The 23,080-nt window shown below is 33.6% G+C and overlaps 2 protein-coding genes across 2 annotated transcripts in view; both read left to right on the top strand.

Moving 5' to 3' along the window:
- The window catches only part of LOC129944947 (putative uncharacterized protein DDB_G0287113), a 91,191-nt gene extending 89,214 nt beyond the window's left edge, over positions 1-1,977 (top strand). The window contains exon 3 of the mRNA XM_056054608.1: positions 1,917-1,977. Coding sequence (XP_055910583.1) covers positions 1,917-1,977 — 61 coding nt within the window. The remainder of the gene's footprint in view (positions 1-1,916) is intronic.
- LOC129948165 (neurotrimin) overlaps positions 1-23,080 on the top strand; it is a 255,074-nt gene that overhangs the window by 187,513 nt on the left and 44,481 nt on the right. The window contains exon 3 of the mRNA XM_056059044.1: positions 14,257-14,336. Coding sequence (XP_055915019.1) covers positions 14,261-14,336 — 76 coding nt within the window. The 5' untranslated portion in view covers positions 14,257-14,260. The remainder of the gene's footprint in view (positions 1-14,256; positions 14,337-23,080) is intronic.

The raw sequence follows: 23,080 nt of genomic DNA on the forward strand, positions 1-23,080 counted from the left end.
CCTCTTATGGAATGCTCACATATTCGATATTGCCAAAAATGCTGCTAGGGGCTATTTTTGAACTTAAAAACATGTTTCAGGAGTTAACTGAACTTTAAATTTGAAACTAGGATGATCTAGCACTAAAAAACTATGCCTAAGGACATTGTTTGACATTTACAACAAAATTTTGCAAAAAATGAATAAGTTTTGGGGTCCATACCTTCAACTATTCTCGAAATATTCGAATCGACCATTAGGTTAGGTTAGGTTATAGTGATCGTTAATGAAGAATTCTCCTAGGTAATTCTTGCGTTTTCAAGCTAGAGCAGGGCATGTGCAGAAAAGATGAAGAACCGTTTCTTCCTCTTCCTCGTCCATACAGCTTCTGCAAAAGTCATTTGAGAATACGCCTAGTCTCGTGACGTGCTTTCCTATTAGACAGTGTCCGGTTATCGAGCATATATGCGATCCAGTGTTGGCCAGATGTTTTTTTTTTACTTGACACGTGGTGATGTTGTACCACCTGGTGCCTGCCCTCCTCACAGCGTCTTGCATTAGCAGCAGCTTTCAAAGTGCGATTGGTATGCCAGTGCTTGCCAAACGTGGTAGGATGGGCTGTACTGTACCGTTCCTGGCGAGTTCATCTGCCTTACAGTTACCTGGAATGCCTCTATGACCCGGCACCCAGCAAAGATGAATATTAAACTGTTGCGCCATCTCCATTAGAGATGATCGACAGTTATGGACTGTTATAGAGTTTGTAGAGACAGAGTCCAGAGATTTGAATCTACTACCGCATCTGCTTTACATTTTACTCATTGAGTTAAAACCATTTCTTTTTTACTTTAATTAGAAACAAATCCATCAGTCAACACCTTAAAGTCGATTGATTACATTTTAATTCTGAAGTGGCAACTCAGTCCACAAGTCTTTATTTCTATCATCCCGCATACAATTAATTCACAGTCAACCACCTCATAGGCTTTGTGCATCAAAATTAGATTTTGTTGTCCTTGTGAAGTCTTCATTATAAATCCATCACCAGGAGTCTTGCAACCAGCAAATTATTATCATCCAACTTATCGTATCCATGACTCTCTTGGTTATGGCTTTGGACTTACGAAAATATTTAGCAATTGCTGTTGCTGCTTGTCCTGCAGGCGTTGCCCCTTTTCTAATTTGCAATACTCCTTGTTCTTTTGATGTAGGTATATGTATAATCCTTTCATTTTAACAACACATCCTTATCCTCAGAAATTCTGCCGGAGCTTTAATATTTCATTCCGTGCTTTGCTATTGGCAATTTCACAGAGACGTTCAAATCCTTGTTGTGCTAGCTAGTATAATTGTTTATACCAGCTCTATCCAGACGTTTTGGTTATCATCCTTCAGGTGACATAGAAATCTTCATCAAGGCTCGTCATGGCTTTCATCGCAAGGTTGTGCCCTACTTTTGGAGCAATTATATGTCTTTCAGGAGAGGTGTCTAGCCATGGACACTCAAGACACTTTAGAAGCCATAACAACTCAATGTATTTGTGACTATCATATCATCATCATAAAATCATAATCAGAATCAAAATAAAATGGTTTTAAGTATACTTTTATTTCCAAAAACTTTAAATTCATACAAACTGGTATGTTTATAGCCTTTTCTAAAGAAAAAAATCCACCCTATTTATGAATACGTAAAGTAACTATAGACGTTGCTTTATGAATAGCAGCTATAAAAAAAAAACAACGAAAGTTTTTGTACTTCCAATTTTTTTGCAATTGCTGTTTACCAAAGCCAACATTATATCCACCATAATTTGACAGTAAAAGAATGATGCCTAAATTTCCGCAAAATTATTCTCCCTAACCCCTCCCCGCCCTCCTCTAATTTACATTATAAAGTATTCAAAAGAAAAATAAAACTTTTAATTCTCAAACAGCGAACGTGGTTGTGGTGGTGATGGTAATAGTAATGGTAATGTTAAGGGTGGTGGCTTTTAGGGTGGCAACAAAACAACACTGAATATTGTAAACATCACTATGGTTCGTGAATCATGATTTTGTATACTCAAAACGCACAAACCAATCATGCTTTATATCAATAAAACTTTTACCATGAGGTTTAGTTATAATAATAAATTATATTTTCTTCTCCCGATAAATTGCATCAATTTAAAATAAATCAATGGAAGTTTATCTCAAATTATATTGGTGAAAATATTGAAAGTTTATTTCGTTTTTATTTGTTTTTGTTTGAACTGTTTATTGTATGTATAAGCTCTTGTTTATATTCTTATATTCGAACATCAATGCGAAGTTAAATAAAAATAGATAAGAAATAATATTATTTCTTATGTGTTCGACTTCTTAATAAAGTGGTTACTTAAGTTACAAAATATTTCGATATTTATTGAGTCGATATTATGATCGGGCACGTTTCTTGTTGAGATTGTGGAAGCGTTAACTAAAATCAAATGTTTTTAATTTTACGAACAAAGTTTAAAAACTTATAACTTCAATCGAAATCAAACTGATAGAAATGCATATAAGTTATTTGTTGGGGTAGGCTAACAATATTTATTTATTACATTTGTGTTCAATAATAAAAGTGCGTATACGCCCCAGTGTACTGGTATTATTTTATTTTTTGTTTCCAAGCGTCATAATACTTTTTGTTTTTCAATATAAAGCCATTATGATGATACTAAATTCTCAAATTTTTACTCACCCAGTTTTAATGTTTTTGACATTTTAAAATAACCCAATAAATTATTTTTTAGTAAAAAAAAATGAACGAGCATTGAACAGATTTTTTTATTTACGAAAATAATTAAATGTCCCATCAATACTTAAATAAAGAATTTATGGGACGAAATAAAAATCACTTTTAAAACAAGATAAAAGTATTTTATTTCTATTTGAATAATAAATGGGGTGGGTTCAGAATAACATTTCAATTTGACCATATTTGTTGTTAAATTAATACTTTTTTGTTTTATGCAGTTTTATAAAAATCAGTCTTTTAAATCGGGTTTGCTTTTAATATAAATTATTCTCTAATTTAAGTGTAATAGGAATGCTAATCAAAGTTTTTGTTATTTTTTTTTTTGTTTTTTATAATAAGCACACACTCAACGGGGATAAGTACTACCCTTAGTATATAAAGACACAGTGTGAGCACCAGGAAAGAAAGAGAGGGGTTGAAAGGAGGTGTAGCTTAGTTTTTGTATTTATTTATTCAGCTTAATACAAGCTATCATAACTTAACTTAACTTAACACTAGCTTAACATTTTTTTTTTGTGCAGTTCTTGTTATCATTTTTCAACATTAATTCATGTGGGCCCTAAGGCCCAAAAAAAAGCTCTTTAATGTACAAGAACTAACAATTTTGATTTTATTTGACTTAAAATTACAAGGGACGAGGAATTCGGACTCAAAAAGGGAAAAAGTAAAGGATATCTTTCAGATGGGATTTGGAAATGTAGAAATCGAAGACTACCATAGCAGCGTTGAAGTGACGAAAAATTCTGGACATTGGTTCAAAGTTCCCGTAATTAGTGCGGTGATGAGGGATATAGAAAAGGGAAACAGATCGTAGATTTCGAGGGTTGGTGTTAAGATGAATATCACTCAGGAGTGCCGGGGAATCTATATTGCCCATTAACAATTGGTGAGCAAATAATGTATCAGCGTTTTTGCATCTAATATATAAGGGCTGCAAACCTATCAGCTTTAGTCGATCGGCATAAGGAGGCAAGTTGGATGTATCATCCCAGAAGAAGCCACGTAAGGCAAATCGAACGAAACGTCTTTGAACATTTTCAATTCTGAGTGAATGGTTTTCATAAAAGGGAGACCATACTTGGCATGCATATTCAAGATGAGAACAGACTAGGGAAATCTAAAGCGCTTTAGTTACACAGGGGTTGGAAAATTCTTTTGACCATCTCATAATAAAACCAAGAGATCTATTAGATTTATTAATAATTTGGTCAAAATGGGAATGGAAATTTAGGTGTTTGTCACACATAATACCAAGATCTCTAATAGAATCGACTACGTTGACGGCGTCATTAAGGAAGTAGTATACTCTGTGAGATAGGATTTGTTTGCGCGAAAAAGTCATTTGTTTACATTTACCTACATTTAACTCTAGGAAATTATGCATGCACCAAACAAAAATGATATTAAGATCATTTTGTAAAAGTAAGGAATCAGATGGAGTAGAGATAATCTTAAAAATTTTCTTATCATCCGCAAACATTAGGATATCTGAGTTTTTTAATTTAAGACAGACATCGATAAGACGAAGAGTAGGGGGCCAAGGTGACTACCTTGTGCGACTCCAGAAGTTGTATGTATAGGACTGCAGACTGAGTTACGGAAAACGACTCTATAAGTTCTATTCGCAAGATAGGAGCTTATCTAGTTTATAAATATGGATAGAAAGCCTAGGGCACTTAGTTTGAGATAAATTATCTTATGGGATATTTTATCAAAGGCTTTGCTGTAATCAGTGTATACAACATCAACTTCTTTGCCATTCTCAAGGGCTGACAAAACTTTGGATATAAATTCAATTAAGTTAGTCGTAGTGGATCTACCTTTAAAAAAACCATGGGAGACTAAAGGCTTGCAATGGAAATAAACGGAATTATAAACTAAGCTTTCAAAAAGTTTTGGAATGCATGAAAGTTTAGCAGTAGGTCTATAGTTGTATATAAATTAATCTTTCCATATATGAGGAAACACACCAATTAATCTAAATGCACTAGGTTCAATACTGTCCAAGAGGCTTAAGAAAGTTGCAAGAGCACCAGCCCAGATTATGGGAGTTATACTCAAGCTTTGGACGAATATATGTAAGTCTTGTAGACAACAGCCAGATCAGAGGGGTAGAAAAACTTCTTACATCGCCTTAGAAAACCCAAACATCTACGGGCATTTTTCGCGACATCGCGTATGTGATCGTTCCACAAGGGGTGGTTGGTGGTAAACATAACGACAATACTCGTATCAAGATGTTCAGTCTCCTCTATAAAGGGGGTATATCTTGTTATAACGATACAAGACAGCATTAGGTTTTTGAAGCATTTAATTCCACGCCTTTTTTAATTCCTTATTTTACTGTACAATGCTGTTAAGTCTCGAATTTAATGAGCATATCATATGTTGTTGTTGCAGCTTCACATCCAAAGAAGCGGGATGTGATTTTAAAAACGAAAAGCTAAGAGTACTATCGTCAGCGAAACAACGTATTGAAATAGAAGTTGCTGGCATGGGATCATTAATAAAAATGATAAAGAGTTTTGGAGATAGAACAGAGCCCTGGGGCACACCAGCATATAGAAATAGGTTTCCAAGCTTTTTCATCCATCCGATACATTTTAAGTGCATTAAAGTAGCCACAAATTTTTACACGGCAACTTTAAAAAATTTACAGAAATAACGGGTTATTCTTTTTGCGTTTTTAAAAATATAGGGCTGGAATGCGACAACTGACAAACTAAGTAGCTAAACCAATTATATTGTTTCATTTGAAAATCTGACATTCACGAAAATGTATCGCTTAACTATCGCACAATGCACACAAATTGTTCAAACCTACTACAAAAATGGTGATTCTGCCACAGAGTAGATTATTGTTTACATAATCGTCCAACTACGCAAGCAATTGGCCAAATTATGGAGAAATTATAAAAGATTGGATGTATTACAGATATTGTAAGGCCTGTGCATCATCGTTCCGCTTGTACCACTGAAAATATAGCTGATGTAAGTGAAAATGTTGCCAAAGCTTCGAATGTGTCGATTCCTCGTCGTTCTCAGGAATAAGGTCTGTCTTACCGCACATTATGGTGTATTTTGCATTTATATCCAAACCTTCATCCTTATAAGGTCTATCTCACACAACAACTGAAGCAAGTTGTCCATTCACAATGTCGTAGACATGTCGAATGGGTGCTTGAACGACAGGCGGTGGACGGCGATTTTTCGAACAAAATTTTTTTTCATCGACGAAGCACATTTCTCATTCGGTGGGTATGTTAATAAACAATATATTTTAAAACAATAATTTTAAAACTGTTTTACTCGTATTTACATTTTTTTAAAACCTCAAAATGGATAACCATGTATTGTAATTTATCATAAATTTTTAATCAATAATATTGACACGAAATCTATGATCTTGTTGCTCTGAACCCAAAAATTATAGCTATCAGTTTGTTCTTCATTGTTCCTAACATTGTTTTTTAAAAGAAACTATGTTTAAAAGGTTTTAATGCAAAATTGGTTTAAGATGTGAATTGTGATGTGATTATAGTGAATCCAAATAAAAGTTTCTTTCTCTGTTTATATTATTTGAAAATTTACTTAAAAGAAAAGAGGATGTTTTAGATGGTAAATACATTTAGAAATGAATTGTCATTCGGTTTAAATACCGTTTTATCTAACATAAACCAATAGTGTACACTCAGGCGTATACGTACTTTTTTTAAACAATATAAACTTCAATTCTCCTACAACCCAGATAATCTTAATCTACTTCAAATAAACTTAGCATTCATTGACTTACATTCCTGAAACCACTAATTGAAAAAGAAAAATTTGTTTTCCTATTTTGCTATAGAAAATAAAACTACACGTTTTCTTTTTTTGCTGCGACCTTTTTCATATTTTCTTTTTCTTAGAAGATCTATTTGTGTAATATTTTTTATGTTGGATACTTTTCTAATAAAAGTACTTTTATTTTCAGTTTTCAACTAAATTTATAATAAGCAGTCTAAAGTTGGTAAATTAAGCTCACGGTTCAATAACATGTGGTTACATGGGCCTTACTGCTACGCAACTAAGTTGCTGTGAGTGTATTTTGCTGGGATTTATTTCATTAAGCTTCTTTTGTTTTATTTTTCGTTCAACTAAAAAACAAATTTTATTTTATTTGTTACTGTTTTTAATTTTGTTTATGATTTTGAAAGTCTTTGTCTTTCTTTTGTATCAATTTCCTTGAAGGTCCACTCTAAATTGTAATCGCTTGTCATAAGGAAAATTGCTCTTCCAAAGGAATATCTTAAACGTAGTTGTTTTTCTCTTTTCTAGTTTTAATTTGTTTCTATAAATTTAATAACTTTTATACATAAATTCAAATGCGTATGTGATAAGACCATAACATTATTGTCATAGGGGCTGGGTGAGCGAAATTCCGACGGAATTAAAGCTACAAACGAAAAAACGAACAAAAGAAAATAATTGTACAAGGAATATTGCTAGGGGCAGAAAGAAACAACTTATTCATTATTAAAATCTGTAGCAGTAAAATACTCGCGAAACATTATGGAACAATAAGGGTCTAGAATTAAAAAAAATTGTTTGTACCTCTTTGATTGATTAAAGAATTTTTACGCTAAAATATTTGAATTAAAAGATTTTTTTAAAATTATTACAAATATATGTTTAAAACAAAACTTTGTATGTCCTTAGTCTGTTCAAGAGGATATTTTTGTTGGATTGAAATGATCTTTTTTTTGTAAATAAGCTTTTGGGTGAACTTTTTCACTTAATGTTCTCGTAAACTTACAGTAGTCTATTTGGTAATAAACCATACCTATTTTATTTAATACAGATTCATTACACGTTTTTGTTCTCTGGTTCTGTATTATTATTGTGTGCATAAAGATAAATAAATAAGGCGTCGCAACAGTCCTTTGAGAGCTAGGGCCTAGTGACTCACTACTCTCAACTATTCATGTGTGCGAGTAATGTTGTCAAAGATGGAGGAACGACAAATGTGAGAAAGTATTTTCCATGACAATAATTACTCTTGGAGGATTGGCAATTCCTTGCATGACAGGGATTGAGCCCAAGACCTCAGGCATGATCGTCATCACTCCACGGGTACTACAAAAGAAATAAATTATATTTTAATATTTTCAGAAGAAGAACAACAAGTCATTCTAATTTCTGAAATTCCTTTTCTCAAAAAGAACATTTGACACAATAAAAATGAAAATGGTCCAAATTAAATATGGTTAAAGGTCAGTTCAGGAACTCACAGAATTTAGTAAATTGTCTGCAATGCATCATAGCACGGGTTTACTCTTACGCGCCAAACAACTTTAAAAACTTTTGTGTGCTTTTCAAGAATGGTGATTTAAATCTTCCTGACACCTATAGATGGATTTATATTCTTAGTAAATCACAAATGATTCTTACTTCAATTCTTTTCGTAATCTTAATCAAGTGCATTGAGAACTCTAATCGTCTTGGCAAGTTTCAAGCAGGATTTTGGTCGGGATTCTCAATAATGGATCATATTTTTGCACTGACTAGTATTGCCAAAAATCTTTTGAGAAAAAGAACAAAATATACGATTGTTTTGCAGTAGTCAAATTGTTTTAAACAAGCTTAACAGACAGGGTCTGATATCATCACTAGGAATCTTCCAGAAATTCATGTTAATGTATTTCAAATGTATGGAGTCATCTAGCGCCACGGTTTGAGATAGATCAAAATTTTCAGACTGGTTTGAAACGCTGATATCTAAGTGAAAGGTTTGCTTTACGCGAACGAGTTAGTTTTACTAACTGACAACTCAAGTAGCACAAAATTCCAAAATACACCAAAATATTTGGGGTATATTTTACACTTTCGTGATATACATTTTGAATATAAAAAATACACCACTTTTTGGTGCAATATTTGAACATTTCATTTCGATTCAGTGTAAATTATACCGCGTCACCGTTTAAAATTTGCACCAGCTGCGCAAAAAGTATACCGAATTTTGGTATTTAAATTGTACTAGTGGTATGCAAATTGTTCTGGTAACTAGAATAAATAATACGCCAGAGGTGTATATTATGTTCTTAAAATATGCTCAATTCTTACACCTCAATGGTATACAATTTACACCACTTTTGATGGAAAATCTTTCCCAAGAGCGTAAAAAATACACTATAATTTGATGGATTAAATATACCATTAGTGTAAAAAATCCAAAACTCAGAATTCATTTTGAAACAAAATATACACCGAAGTTTATTTCTTTTATCGGAAACTAGATTGATGAATTAAAATTTACACCATGATTTATTTCCTGATGGAAAATGTATATAAAAGAATTCCGATCTTTCTATGATTCTAATACATAATATGTGCGCAATAAAATCAGTCATTAATATGAATTTGAGTGTCTCATTTCAAAACGAAGTACATTCTGTCGACTGATTTTCGGACCTACCCCATCTAAAAATCGAGCGCCTTAATAATTTTACTTAATTAAAGCTTTCTAAATGGATTCGTGAAAATTAATTTTTCAAAATTCATAGTTTTTTGGTTGTTCTTATTTTTTTTAAATACGTGCTGTTGAAAAAGAGTCGGAAATACCAAAAAAGGGGAATTATTCACTCGAAATATATAATAAAAAAATTAATAATAGTCTTTAATTTGAAGATGGCGGCCAGTGGAATATCATGTTTACCTTAATATTTTTTTGAAAAATATGGCTGCCGTGTAAAAAATACACTGATTCGTGAATCTAGAGAATAAAATGCACTAATTTAGAAAAACAAGAAAAAAATACACCACTTGAGACAATTATATGCCATCTTCTATTTTCGGTACATTTATTTTGCTGAAAACTGTGCAAAATATTCACTGATGTGTATCAATTTGAGAAAATGGTATAGAAAATCACCAAGTCAAAGGAGAAATGAAAAAAATGCACCATTGTGCAAAATATATACAGGAATATTTTTCGCTATGTTTAATGTATTCTAAATGGTGTAGGAAATGTCTAAAAATTCATTCAAAACAAAAACAAAATTGGTTCATAAGAAGTAAAAATATTTATTAATATTTAGAGACATATGAAGTAGAAAAATATTTATTTATATTAAGGTACATATGTAACTGCATTAGGTCGCAACATTCGACACGGCTCCCACTAACTAGCATATCGCTCAAATTTGCCGGTGTATGGAATGGTGCAAATTCTACCAAAATAGTGTATTTATTAGACCCATTCTCTTTGTTGTGTACATATTTAACCAAAAAAGAGTATAAAACCTCTTCCCTGTGTGGTGTATTCATTCAAGTATATTCTATCAAAATAGTGTATTAATTACACCCATCGTTATGTGTGGTGTTTTTGTCTATACCAAACTAATGAGTGTGTTTAAGGTAGACCAAACTCTCTGTAAAAAAATAAACAATGCACGAGATGATCTTTCTTTACAACATATATTATATTTCAAATAACTTTTTTTTTAGTGAAAAAATATAGCTAAATGTCAACTAAATGTATAAAACATTATAATGTGTGAATTAAAGGGAAAAAGACGCCTTTTTTAGCGTTAAAAGATTGTTTATTTTGTCTACATTCCATATGATATGGATGTAAACAAATAAGTTTGCATTTAATATGCTCAGCAGGATATTCTTTCAGGATAACACTTCAAAAATTTCTTAAATTTTGAGCTACTCATTTTTGTAAATTATCAATAATTAGTGTGAGCACGTTAACAATTCAATGGAGACTGAATATATTCAGTCTAAGTTCAATAATATTTTCATATTTATTTTTCACACCATTTAGTTCAGTGTATTTAATTTCCACGGGGTTTAAATCTCCCACCTAAATATAATTGCCATTTCAGATAGTGTATTTTATCTACTAAATATAGTGTACAAAATATACAACTTTGGTTTGTTTCAGAATCGAATAACTTTATGCACCATTAATGGTGTATTATAAAAACATCTAAAAATCAGTTTATTTTGTACACCGAATTTAAAAAAAATGATAAAATTTTGCACAGAAAAGTCAATGGTGTATTTTGATTACCGGCACATTTTGAAAAATACACCAAAATATTAAATGTTTTTTCAATTTTCTCAGTTTTGCACCAAAATTATTGAACTTACACCAAAATATGCACCAGTGTGCTACTTGAGAATCCGCCCACTGCAATATAACAAATTAAATTCCCTAAGAGAAGTGAATGTCTGTGTTGAGGTATTGCAAGAGTTTAAATATCTTGAAATTTTGCTGACGTATATTTTAAACTTTTCGAAGCAAACCATACAACACCCAGAGAAGTGTGTGCTGAGATCTTCGATTAGTTGAACCTCCTAACGAAACCACTCGAATATGGAATGTGGTAGGTCGAGCAGAAAACACTCTTTACTTGTGTCTTACCTCTGGCCCTGATAAGTATGTTATTAGTGTTCGATCTCCTCTAGGCGAATCTGACCATTGTGTTTTATCAGAAAATTTCTTTTGTCAAAATACTCCAAATAAAAAAAGAGCTCCTAATAGAACCGTTTGGCAATACGAGAAAGCCAACTGGAACAGTCTCAATAATTATTTAAGAATCTTTAACTGGTCACTGTGCTACCTCGATAGTGAAGTTGATGTTAAAAGCATCAGACCAAAGAATTAGAGCTTTAAATAGGTTAGTAGGGTTACAGGAATAGGTTAGGTTGGAGTTTTTGTCCAGATGTTATTGACGCACGTAGACTTCAAGGGTCCATTGTGATACCACTATTGAGGTTACTCATGGGAGAATAATGGATTTAAACAAACCATTTTGTACTTTTAATAAAGTTAGAGAGACGTTTTGTGTCAATCGTTGCCAGTTCACTGGTGTTATCGAAGAAGGGATTACTGAGAAAGTAATTCCTTCTAATGGAGAGTGCTGGACATGTACATAGAAGGTGTTGGACTGTTTCCTCTTCCTCCTCGTCCATGCAGCTTCTACAGAAGTCATTTGTATAGACCCCTAGCCTCAGAGCATGTCTACCTATGAGGCAGTGTCCCGTTATTACTCCAATTGTAGAGCTTATACTTTGTCTGCTTAGTGATATCAAGCCTTTTGACCGTTTTAAGTCAATACTTGGCCATATTTGCTTGGTTGCCAGGCAGGTGGTACTTTGTGACCATCTAGTATTTGTTGTTTCTAAAGCATATTGCTTGAGAAGATATTTGCATGTAGCAAGTGGTGTTCCTATGTTATGTTTTTGTCTAACATGAGGCAGAAGTGTTCCGTTTTTGGCGAGCTCATCGGCTTTGCAATTTCCCGGAATGTCTCTGTGGCCCGGCACCCAAATGAGGTGAATGCTAAACGGTTGTGTCATCTCATTCAGAGATGATCGACAATCGTGGACTGTTTGAGAGTTTGTGGAGACAGACTCGAGAGATTTAAGAGCGGCTTGGCTGCCTGAGAAGATTCGTATATCCTTACAAGATATAACGTTTTCTTTGAGCCAGGATAGTGCTTCTTTAATCGCCATTTTTCGGCCTGGAATACACTGCATTGATTGGTCTCTATAGGATAGACTGAGATTCAGTTGTTCCGCAAAGATACCACTTCCAACTCCGTGATCGGTCTTTGAACCGTCTGTATAGAAGTGTATCGTATCGTCTTCCAGGCGTCTCTCTTCTTCCCAGGAGGATCTTGAAGGGATGGACACATGGAAGCTTTTTCCGAATACCATTTTTGAGGTGGTATAGTCTAAGCGATCTCAGATAGATCTGAAACTGTCTAGAATAGTAGTATGTCCAGTATTGTTACTGGTCCATTGAGAGGTGGCTCTAAGCCTTACACATGAGTTGGCAGCCACCTTTTTAGAGAAGATGTCAAGTGGTGTTAGGTTTAAAAGCACTTCCAGTGCTGCGGTTGGTGTTGTGCGAAGTGCTCCTCTGATGCACATACCTGCTGTTAAGGGAATAACTTTCCGTTGTTTTAAAGCTACTACAACTTAGGAAAACTCAAATAAGTTAAAGCAAGTCACGTAGGCCAGCAACGCTCATGTTCGACGGAACAAATTTTTACATGAACAAAAATTACAGCAAAAAAAAACTGCAATGTCCCAATGGCAGTCCAATTTTTTGCTCATTCGTAAAAAACACGGGGAAATTTTTCTTCTGATAACTTATCAGTTCATTTTAAAGAAAGTAAGATAATTGCACTCGATATTTTAATAGCATTTGATAGGGTTTGGCATCAGGTTCTCTTATCAACAATGCGTGATTTTGGTTTTCATGAATCTCTTCTTCATTGGATTCGTATTTACCTTTCGGATCGTTCAATACAAATGGTATTGGATGGTTTTAAGTCTGAAAACCACAAAAACTCTATCCAATGAATTGTTAAGCTGACGATAGTACTCTGAGATTTGCATATTCGTTGTCAGACTCACATCCCTATTCTTCGGATGTGAAACTGAAACGAAAAAATATGATAAGCTCATTAAATTCCGACCTAAACAGCATTGAACAATTGGTAATAAAAAACCACATGGAATTTAGTGCTTCGACAAAGCCTAAAGGATGGTATTGAACGTAGAGCATTTAAATTGATAGGTGATAATATCATCATAGGATCATTTACTTCGCTTGAACATCGTCGTAAGGTTTCTTGTCTGACCCATTTTTTACCGTTATTTTAACGGTTAATGCTTTAGTGAAATAGCCAGCTGCATTCCTTCCCTTAAAAAATTCAACAGTAATACTCGCACTACCATAAATGCTCATCGGACCTTTGAGTCCAACTTCGGCCGTACTGTCAAGTACAGAGATTCGTTCTTTAGCAGTACTTCGCGAATGTGGAATTTTACGACACTCTGTCTTGGTGCGTGATGTTTCGAAGAGAGTTTTTTCTCTACAACAGAATTTTTCAAACACTTCATTTTCATTTATATTAAAAATGTGTTTAATGAACTGAACGATATTTGGTAGTTCTTTTTAACAAGGATCACAAGTCGCTTCTTTTGCTGCAATATTGGGAGCCTCGTTTCCTTTAATACCAACATGATCTTGGATCTATGCTAGAGTTATATTTGCGTTATTATGATGATGTAATTGAGAGTAGAACAGTTATTGGTTGCACTTTTGTAAGGGTACTTAAACTGTGGGTGAGAATCAATGTTTAGAGAACTCACCACAGCGTCTAGAAGAATGCCAAACTTGGTTGCTTTCAGTTTGATGACTTAGTACGCAGAATAATTTTACCAATAAAATCTGTAGGTGTATAATATTCTCAAAGGGTTGATAGATTCAACTAGTGGTTTCTTTGTTGAGGCTGATGTCTATAGATAATTAGTGTCTTTTACAGGGGGTGGGTTAGTATGTGTGATTTCCTAATGTTTCTAAAGAAATAAAAGCAGGAGCCGAAATTATTGTCTCCTGACCAATGTTTCAGTTGATTTATCTCACTTAATTATAACTTTTTTCAAATGCACATTCAATAATTGTATTCTTTTTATTTTAATTTCAGCATCATGGTTCTCAGACTTCTTTGTATAATGGCAATATTTTATCCAGTTATTCCAATTGCTCGATCAACAACAACACCACGTAAGTATATTAAATAAGAACAATAACTAATCATGTACTTAATAGTTTTATAATTTCATAAGGTTATGAGTCTACTTTCGGTAAGTTTGCTACGGTCCATTAGCTGAACCCTGGATCAGACTAAATCCTTCGTTTGTTTTGATCCATTATGGTATCTCATTAAGCACATAAAGGTTTTTCCTACACTCATGGATAATTGATTAAAAAGTGTTAACACTGTATTGCGATTATCATCACTTTAAGGTGCAACGTAACGTATGACTGGGGTGTTCGGAAGTTAATTCTTGTTCTTGTAAAATATTGATTAAAATTGATAATCATTTTGTCAACAAAAAAACACCTTCTTTGATATTATTTTCTATGTATTCTTAATTAAGGATTATTAAAAACCCACTTTCGTGTTCTTCCTTATTCGTTTTGGAATAAAGAAACACATTCCATAAATAAATCAATCAAACATTTGATTTTCATTATCTATGTTGTAAATTAAATTAAAATCACAAAAACAAAAATGGCTACTTTAATTTAAAACAATATTAACATCGTATATATGTATGTATGCTTTGACATTTCAGAAACAGCAAATTTCACTAACAATTTTGAAGTACCAGCAGTATTCAAATAAATATACATAGAATGTCTGAGATCTTGTAAATTTTAGCTGGCTCAATGAATTCTTTCATTTATTTTCAATCGCAATAAATCGAATTTATTATTAGAAACAAATTAGAAATAGATGAGAGCCTCTGTCTACATTTAATCATCCTACGCTTTTCAAATGATGAAAGAAAATTTGATAATTTCGTGGAAATACATGTACAAGTAAACTGGCCAATTAATATTAATAGCATCAGTTTTGAACTTTATTTAAAATTGTATTTAAATTGACATCAAACTTCAGCTTAAACTCCCAAAAACTGGCATAGCTGTTACTTTGTCACTTTTGATATTAACATGTTTCGCTTTGAATGGGCCACATCCAGATTTATTTTTAAAGAAATTATAATTCCTGAACTGCAATCAGCTTATTTTCTATTCTTAACTTCACATTGTTCAAATTGTAGACATGTGCCCACCTCTGTCTTTCAACTTCTACTCTCACATCCCCATGTTGAACATCTGTACCTCAACAAGAGATTGGGTTCCAACCCCAGTGGAAAGTTGTTGGGGGCAGCAAACGAGAGAGGGCTAGAGGTTTTTTCACTAAGGCACCTCTTTTTTCACCCAGATGGCAGCGGGGGAATTCCCAAAATGAAATCAACGGTGACGTCTACTGTTCCAGTTAGGTTGAAATACTAAGTGAACACCTTTAAGGACTACTACGACATATTCGAAGCCAAAGCCTGTAAGGAACTCTTATGCCGGCTCTCGTCCTTGGAGTTAAACCAAGAACCTGGTCCTTCAGGTTGAAGGTCGTGCGTCGGGTAGACTTCCTGTTCAAATAAAGAAAAACCAGTTGCGAAGCACTAACAAGCCTCGGATGCGGACAGATTTACTCTTGACAACCCACGCAAACGAATTAAGGACAACGAACTTCGGATATGCACGTGGAATGTTAGGTTCCTTAACAAGCCACTTGCAGTCGAAGAATTATCATCGCCATCCAGGAAATACGGTGGGATGGGCCGGGCAAAAAGCAAAAAGAGGACGAAAAACTGCGATATTTAGTATGGTACCTGCTACCGAGAAAATCAACAACGCTTATTTCGATGTGCTTTGTCATTGGAGCTACACAAAGACAACAAATCTTGAGATATAGGTGCATCAACGAGCACCTCATGACCATCCGCATCAAGGCTAAATTCGGCAACATTGGCCTGATATACGCGCACGCCCCCACAGAAGAGAAATATGACAACATCAAAGATATGTTCTTCGATTTCTTAGACAAAATATATGAGCAGTGTCTTAGCTACGATATTAAAAAAGTCCTAAGCGAGGTCATGAGAAGCGTGCGGTCGAAGATGTTGAGAGGTTTAAAAGCAGGAATGAAGTTCGAAAGTTTTATGAACAGGTGAAACGAAATTCACAGGTACATAAACCTAGAACCGAAGGCTGCAAAGACGAAAGTGGAAACATCATAGTGGAACCGCAGTCAATGCTGAGGATATGGAAGGACCACTTCTGCAGACTGTATAACGGCGACGAAGAACTGAATTCCGCTGTCAGGCAGGATGATCCATTCAATATAGACGACAAAAGCCAACAATCCCGTCCTCCCGACTTAGACGAAGTAAAGATTGCCATATCTAAGTTGAAGTCTAATAAAGCCGCTGGAGCGGATGGCTTGAATGCCGAGCTCTTTAAAGCAGCTGAAGTTATTTGGTTAGGAGCATGCACCAACTTATCTGTAAGATGTGGTCGGAAGAAAGCATGCCCGATGAATGGAACCTCAGTATTGTTTGCCCGATCCTGAAAAAACTGCACCAACTATACAGGAATCAGTCTACTTAACATCGCCTATAAAATCTTCTCTGCCGTAATATGTGAACGTCTAAAGCCCATCGTCAAAAACGTGATAGGTCCTTTTCAGTATGGTTTTAGACCAGGAGAGTCCACAGTCGATCAAATATTCACATTACAGATGATCCTGGAAAAAACCCAAGAACACCAAATCGACACCCACCATCTTTTCATCGATTTCAAGGCCTCATATGACGGCATCTACACAGACGAGCTGTCATATCCAGTTTTGGCATCCCTGCTAAACTTGTCTGTATGTGCAGGATGACCATGGAGAATTCGCGCTCCATAAAGGTTAGAAATAACTTAATAGAACGTTTCATTGTCAAAAAAGGTTTTAGACAAGGTGATGCGCTGTCATACGATTTTTTCAACATCGTACTTAAAGAAAGGATAGTGCAGAGCTTCAAAAGTCTGTCCAATTACAGGAATATGCTGATGACATTGACATAATCCAAAGAACTCAGCGTGATATCAATGGAGCTTTTGTGAGTATTGAGGCAGAGGCGGCAAAAATAGGTTTAACGGTTAATGAGGGCAAAACAAAGTACATGCCGTCGTCTAGAAAGGACATACAACACCGACGTTTTGGTCAAAACGTCACAATCGTCAGACGTAACTTTGAGGTAGTCAAGGACTTTGTCTACCCAGGCTCCGCTGTAAACGCAGAAAACAACACCAGCGCTGAGATCAAACGCAGAATAACTCTTGCTAACCGCTGTTTCTTTGGACTAAGAAAGCAATTGAGTGGTAAAGTCCTCTCTCGAGGGACCAAAGTGTTGCTATATAAGACCCTTATCATCCCCGTCCTGCTATACGGTGCAGAAGCCTGGATTATGACCAGAGCTGATGAAAGCACTTTGGGTCGTTTCGAGAGAAAAGTTCTTCGTGTGATCTACAGCCCCGTATGCATCGAAAGGGAGTGGAGGAGAAGATGGAACGACGAGTTGTAAGGACTGTACAGCGACGTAGACTTAGCCAGAAGGGTAAAAGTACACACAGGACTGTAACGCCAACTTAAGTAAGTAAGTAACTTCACATTGAAGGGTATTTTCATTCCGAATAGACATTCTTTTTCCTAATCCATTACTTTTTGGAGAGATATCTGTTTTTAAATCTATTTCAAATTTTCATTCATCTTAAAGCTATCTTAATGCTAGACAAAAATATTGAGATGCATGTGTCATATCATAGCAACGCGTAAGACATTATCTTCAAATAAATTTCGCTTTAAATATAATAACTTCATGACGTTCAAAAAGCAAATATCCAACGGACATTTTGCATAATTTTGAACCAATCAAAATAAGTCAACAGTTTAGCTGGCCTCAAATATCTATCGGCCAAATAACGTTATCGACACTAATTAAATTTTCGTCTGCAACCTTATGACATTATTAATAATTGATATGAATTTGAAGAACGTATAACTTCTGGAATAATCACATACAGCGACGGACAAAACAATACTATCATTTTTATGTGTCAAGATTTTTAAAAAAGTTATTAGAAAAGAAATTGTTGAAAGTAAGATGTCAAAAAAAAGGACAATGTATTACATCATGGCTTTATTTATAGCAGAAACTGTATGTTTAAAACTGAAGCTTAAATTATTTTTAAAGTTATTGACATGGACAGTTTTCAGGAAACAATTACTACTACTTCCCATAGGAAGTTATTGTAATCGGTACGATTTGTCGAATTGAATATTTTGACATTTCTCGACGTTTCAAAGTCCCTAGAGTCGAAATAAAAGCTTTTCCACTCAATTGTCTTTTCAAAAATTAAAAATATTAGCTTCAAACTTATTTTATCTCACAAGAAATATTGTTTTAAACATTCGATAAAATTTTGAGGAAAATCGAATTGACAGTTTTATTAAACCAAAATTAGTAAATATTGGTTAACGACAAAAAAATCTTGCTAACAAAATGAAACTATTTCATCGTATTCAAAATGTTGTTGGGTATTTTCAGTATTAGAATAATTTAGCTTATAGCTTTTTTAACAAAACACGAAAACGGAGACGGGATAAGAAGTTATTAGTGTGGTTCGCATCCCAGCCTCTTTTCTAATATAAATTAAAACAGACGTTTTGGCAGTTCAGGATTTTCTTACATTAAAATCAAAGAAATGCTCGGCATAGTTCGAGAGCCGTAGAACTCAGGACATAGATTCCAAGTGACTATAATTGGTTCGATAGGATGAAAGGTAGAAGAAGGGTCTGAAACGTAGGTTCATTTAAATTAGCAGGGTTGACAGTCGTTTCCAGATGCGTTTTTTTTCTGGAAATTGTATCTTGGAGGCAAAAAAGAGCGTCGATTGCAGAAACAATTAAGTCATCAAGCTAAATAAAATCAAATGTTTCTCTGTGTTCTCAAACAATAAGATGACAGTTAAATGAAATTCAATTGAGGAACTAAAAATGCCGGATACAGTTTGCTAAAGGAAAAAATTCAAAAAATGTGATTCGGATCAGATGGGTAAAATTGTGTGTTGGCGTCGACCTAACCAACAATACAACTTAAAGCACACTCTAAGAACAACGAAGGGAGGATTTACTGTGTAGGAAGTTTTCTCGCTGCACGGTGTTGGTCCAATTGTTAAGTTAAATTGAAGAATGGACGACCATATGGTTACTTATACTGAAGACAATTTGCCGAAAAAAAACACTTCTCGTTTAGTTAAATAATGCTTCGAGGATAATTGTGTTAACGTTCTGAAATAGTCAGCTTAATGTCTCAATTGATAATGTGTGAAATGAAATTAAGCATCATTTGAAGGGCCAAAATCCCAAAAACTAAGATGACCTATGGAAAATCATTAAAAACATTTGGTATGCTAAGCCCTGCAGAAAATTGGTGGAGAGTTTGATAAGGAGATGTTAAGCTGTGATAAATGACAAGGGATACATTTAATTTCATATATTTCTTAATGTATTAGGAGCCATAAGTATCTTAGTTTCAGTTATTTCTGTAAGAAAATAGAGATAACAACCCCAGTTAGTAAACTTTTGTCATTATAGCTGGGAAATTTAATTAGCACATGTGCTATAAAATTGAATTTACCTATTGATTTCTTCATTTTACCTAATATTTAGTTGGAAAACCCTTCCTATCAATCACGGCTTGACAACTTCTTGGCAGACTTTCCACCAATTTTCTGCACCGTGCTATTGGTGTTGAATGCCAAGCATTTTTAATATTTTCCCACAATTTCTCAAATTTTTTGGAATTTTGACCTTCCTATTGGCGTTCAATGTCATTCCACAGATTCTCAATCGGGTTGAGATCGGGAAACTGAGCCGGCCACTTCAAAACACTAACACAATTATCCTCTAAACATGATTTTACTAACCCAGAAGTATGGTTCGGATCATTATCGTGCATAAAACGTCATGTCCAAGGCAAATTGTCATCAGTGTAGGAAATCATATGATCGGTCAATATGTTTTTATAAATATTTTGATCCATTTTTGAGCTTTGACAATTTGGCCAACGACGCGCGCCGTGCCAAGAGAAAGCTCCCCACACTTTAACATTTCCTCCTCCGTGTTTAATTGTTTTGAGAGTGTATTTTGGGTTGTATTGTTGGTTAGGTGGGCACCAAACATATTTATTTCCATCTGACCCGAATCTGCAGAACTTTGATTCATCACTCCAGAGCACGTTTTTCTAAAATTTAACTTAGGTGTTCCTTAGCAAACTGAATTTTATTTTTGAGACAAATGGTTTTTTCTGTGATATGCAGCCCCTTAATTGAATTTCATTAATTTCATTCAACCGCCGCCTGATTGTCCGAGAAGACACAGAAATACCGTTATGTAACTCAACATCAAATTTTATTTGGTTTGAAGTCTTGAATGGGTCTGCTGTCGAAGCTCTTTCCATTAAATGATCTATCCTTTTTGGTGGTTTTTCTTGCACGTGGGGCTCGCGAAACGTTTTGTGAAGTTCCAAATGTCTCATTTCCGAAACCGTCTTTCCTTGAGCTGTCATCCCATTTATTATCTGCCTTTTATCCTCTGTGCAATGTGGTCCTTTTCCCATGTCTATCAATTTTTTTTTTTTTCAAATTCACGCATAAGCACTTACCGGTCAATTAATTAAAGAAAGAGGCTGGGATGCAACCCACACTGAATACTTCCCATCCCGTCTGTCGATTTGTCTTGCTTAATAGTTTGTCTATATGTACTCGTATTAATTTTTACCAAATTTGCGTACCATTTTTTGTAGGTTTTATTTTTTATGAAAAAACGGACTGTTGGATTTTTATATAAAAATTACTGAATATTGAAAACAATATTTTCTGTGAAATAAAATAAGTTTTTGAAAAGCTATTTGAGCCGAAAGTAAATTTTTACCAAGTTTTAGTATTGGTTTTTTTTAGAGTTTTATTTTTTGTAAAAAAAACTTTCAATTCGAATTTTTTTTAAATTTTACCAAATGTTGAAAACAATATTTCTTAGATGAAATTAGTTTGAAGCCAATATTTAAAATCACTTTTTACCAACTTTTATAAATTTTTTTTAGTTTTTTATTTTTTGTAAAAAAACTGTCAATTCGATTTTTTTCAAATTTTAACCGAATGACAACAAGAGTTTTTAAAAGATAAAAGTAAATTAAAGCCAATATCTCAAAGTTTTGAAAAGATATTTGAGTCGAAAATCAATTTGTACCAACTTTTCTACATTTTTTTGTTAGGTTTTTATTTTTTGTATAAAAATTGTCAATTCGATTTTTCTCAACATTTTTCAAAATGTTGAAAACAATATTTCTTGTAAGATAAAATAATTTTGAAGCTTAAATTTCAAGTTTTTGAAAAGATATTTGAATCGGTATTCAATTTTAACCAACTTTGAGTAATGTTTTTTTTAGATTTAAATTTTTTTTTTTTAAACTGTCAATTCGATTTTTCTCAAAATTTTATCAGATGTCAAAAACATTATTCTTCGTTGCACAAAATTGTTTTGAAGATGAAAATAAATTTTAGTCGTAAAATTTTTGAGGTAAATTTTTTTTTCAGTATTTTTGATTTATTAAAAAAAACCGTTAAATCGATTTTTTTTTCAAAAAATATACTTCTTTGATATCACGTTACAATATATTATATAAAATTTAATTCAAGTCTCTAGCGTTTTTGGTTCGTAAGATATTTAGGGTTAGCCACAATTTTCACCTTTTTTCAAACTGCTATTGTAAAAAAAACCACCAACGCAATTTTGTTAAGAGCCCTTTCTGCATCTTTCTGCCTTATTATCTGTATAACAAAATTTATTTGAAGTCGGTATCTCTTCTGGTTCTTGTGCTATGGACGACGAAAAACGTCGTACGGACGTTCCAAAAATCTTTCATTTCGACTCTAGGGACCTTGAAACGTCGAGAAATGTCAAAATTTTCAATTCGACATTGCAATAATTTCCTATGGGAGTTAATAAAATCTACAGAAAATAGTACGCAAAATTGGTTTTTGACTAAAAATGTCGTTAACTAAAATAGATTTTGAATTAAACCTTTTCATCATACATATAACATTTAAAATTTGTTTAAAATAATTTAACTGACAAACCTTTAAAGCAAGACAAATCAACAGACGGGATGGGAAGTTTGAATTAGAATTAGAAACATTTTGTATTCATTCATTTTTTCATTTCCAACTTAAAACTAATACAATAGCAAGTGTAAAAAAGGAATAAATAATAGATATCATTATTTAACTTGAAAGTTAGTATTAAATGATACATTGTGATTTAATTTTACAATAATTAGAAACTGTTGGGGGGTGACAATTAGCAATACAAATAATAAAACAATGGTTCATTGAGTTAAGAAAATCAATAAATATTTCAAAGATAGTATAACTGAAAAATTCCTTAAGTACTTTGAAAATATACAGATGTCTCAAAGGTAGAATCCGCAATTCCTTGTATAAAGGCCAACTTTCAGTATAACGATTTTTGTTGCAAATAATTTTAATAAGATGTTTTTGGGCAATCAATAACGGTCTAAAAGTACTTGCATAGGAACCACCCAGCTAGATAACCCATATTGTAGTTTAGAGTGCGCAAGACAATAATATATTGAAGTTAGAACCTTTTTAGAGCAGAATGGTTTTAAAAGATACATTTTTCGCGTAATGAGCATTAAATGATTCTTGATGTTGTAACTATGATCTTTCCAATTAAGGTTGGAATCAATTGTTACACCTAAATATTTAAAATTATTAACAGAATCAATTTTGAAGCAAGAATCAAAACAAGAATATTAATGTTAGAAATTAGG

The sequence above is a fragment of the Eupeodes corollae genome, chromosome 2 (assembly GCF_945859685.1).
Source record: "Eupeodes corollae chromosome 2, idEupCoro1.1, whole genome shotgun sequence".
Taxonomy (NCBI): Eukaryota; Metazoa; Arthropoda; class Insecta; order Diptera; family Syrphidae; genus Eupeodes; species Eupeodes corollae.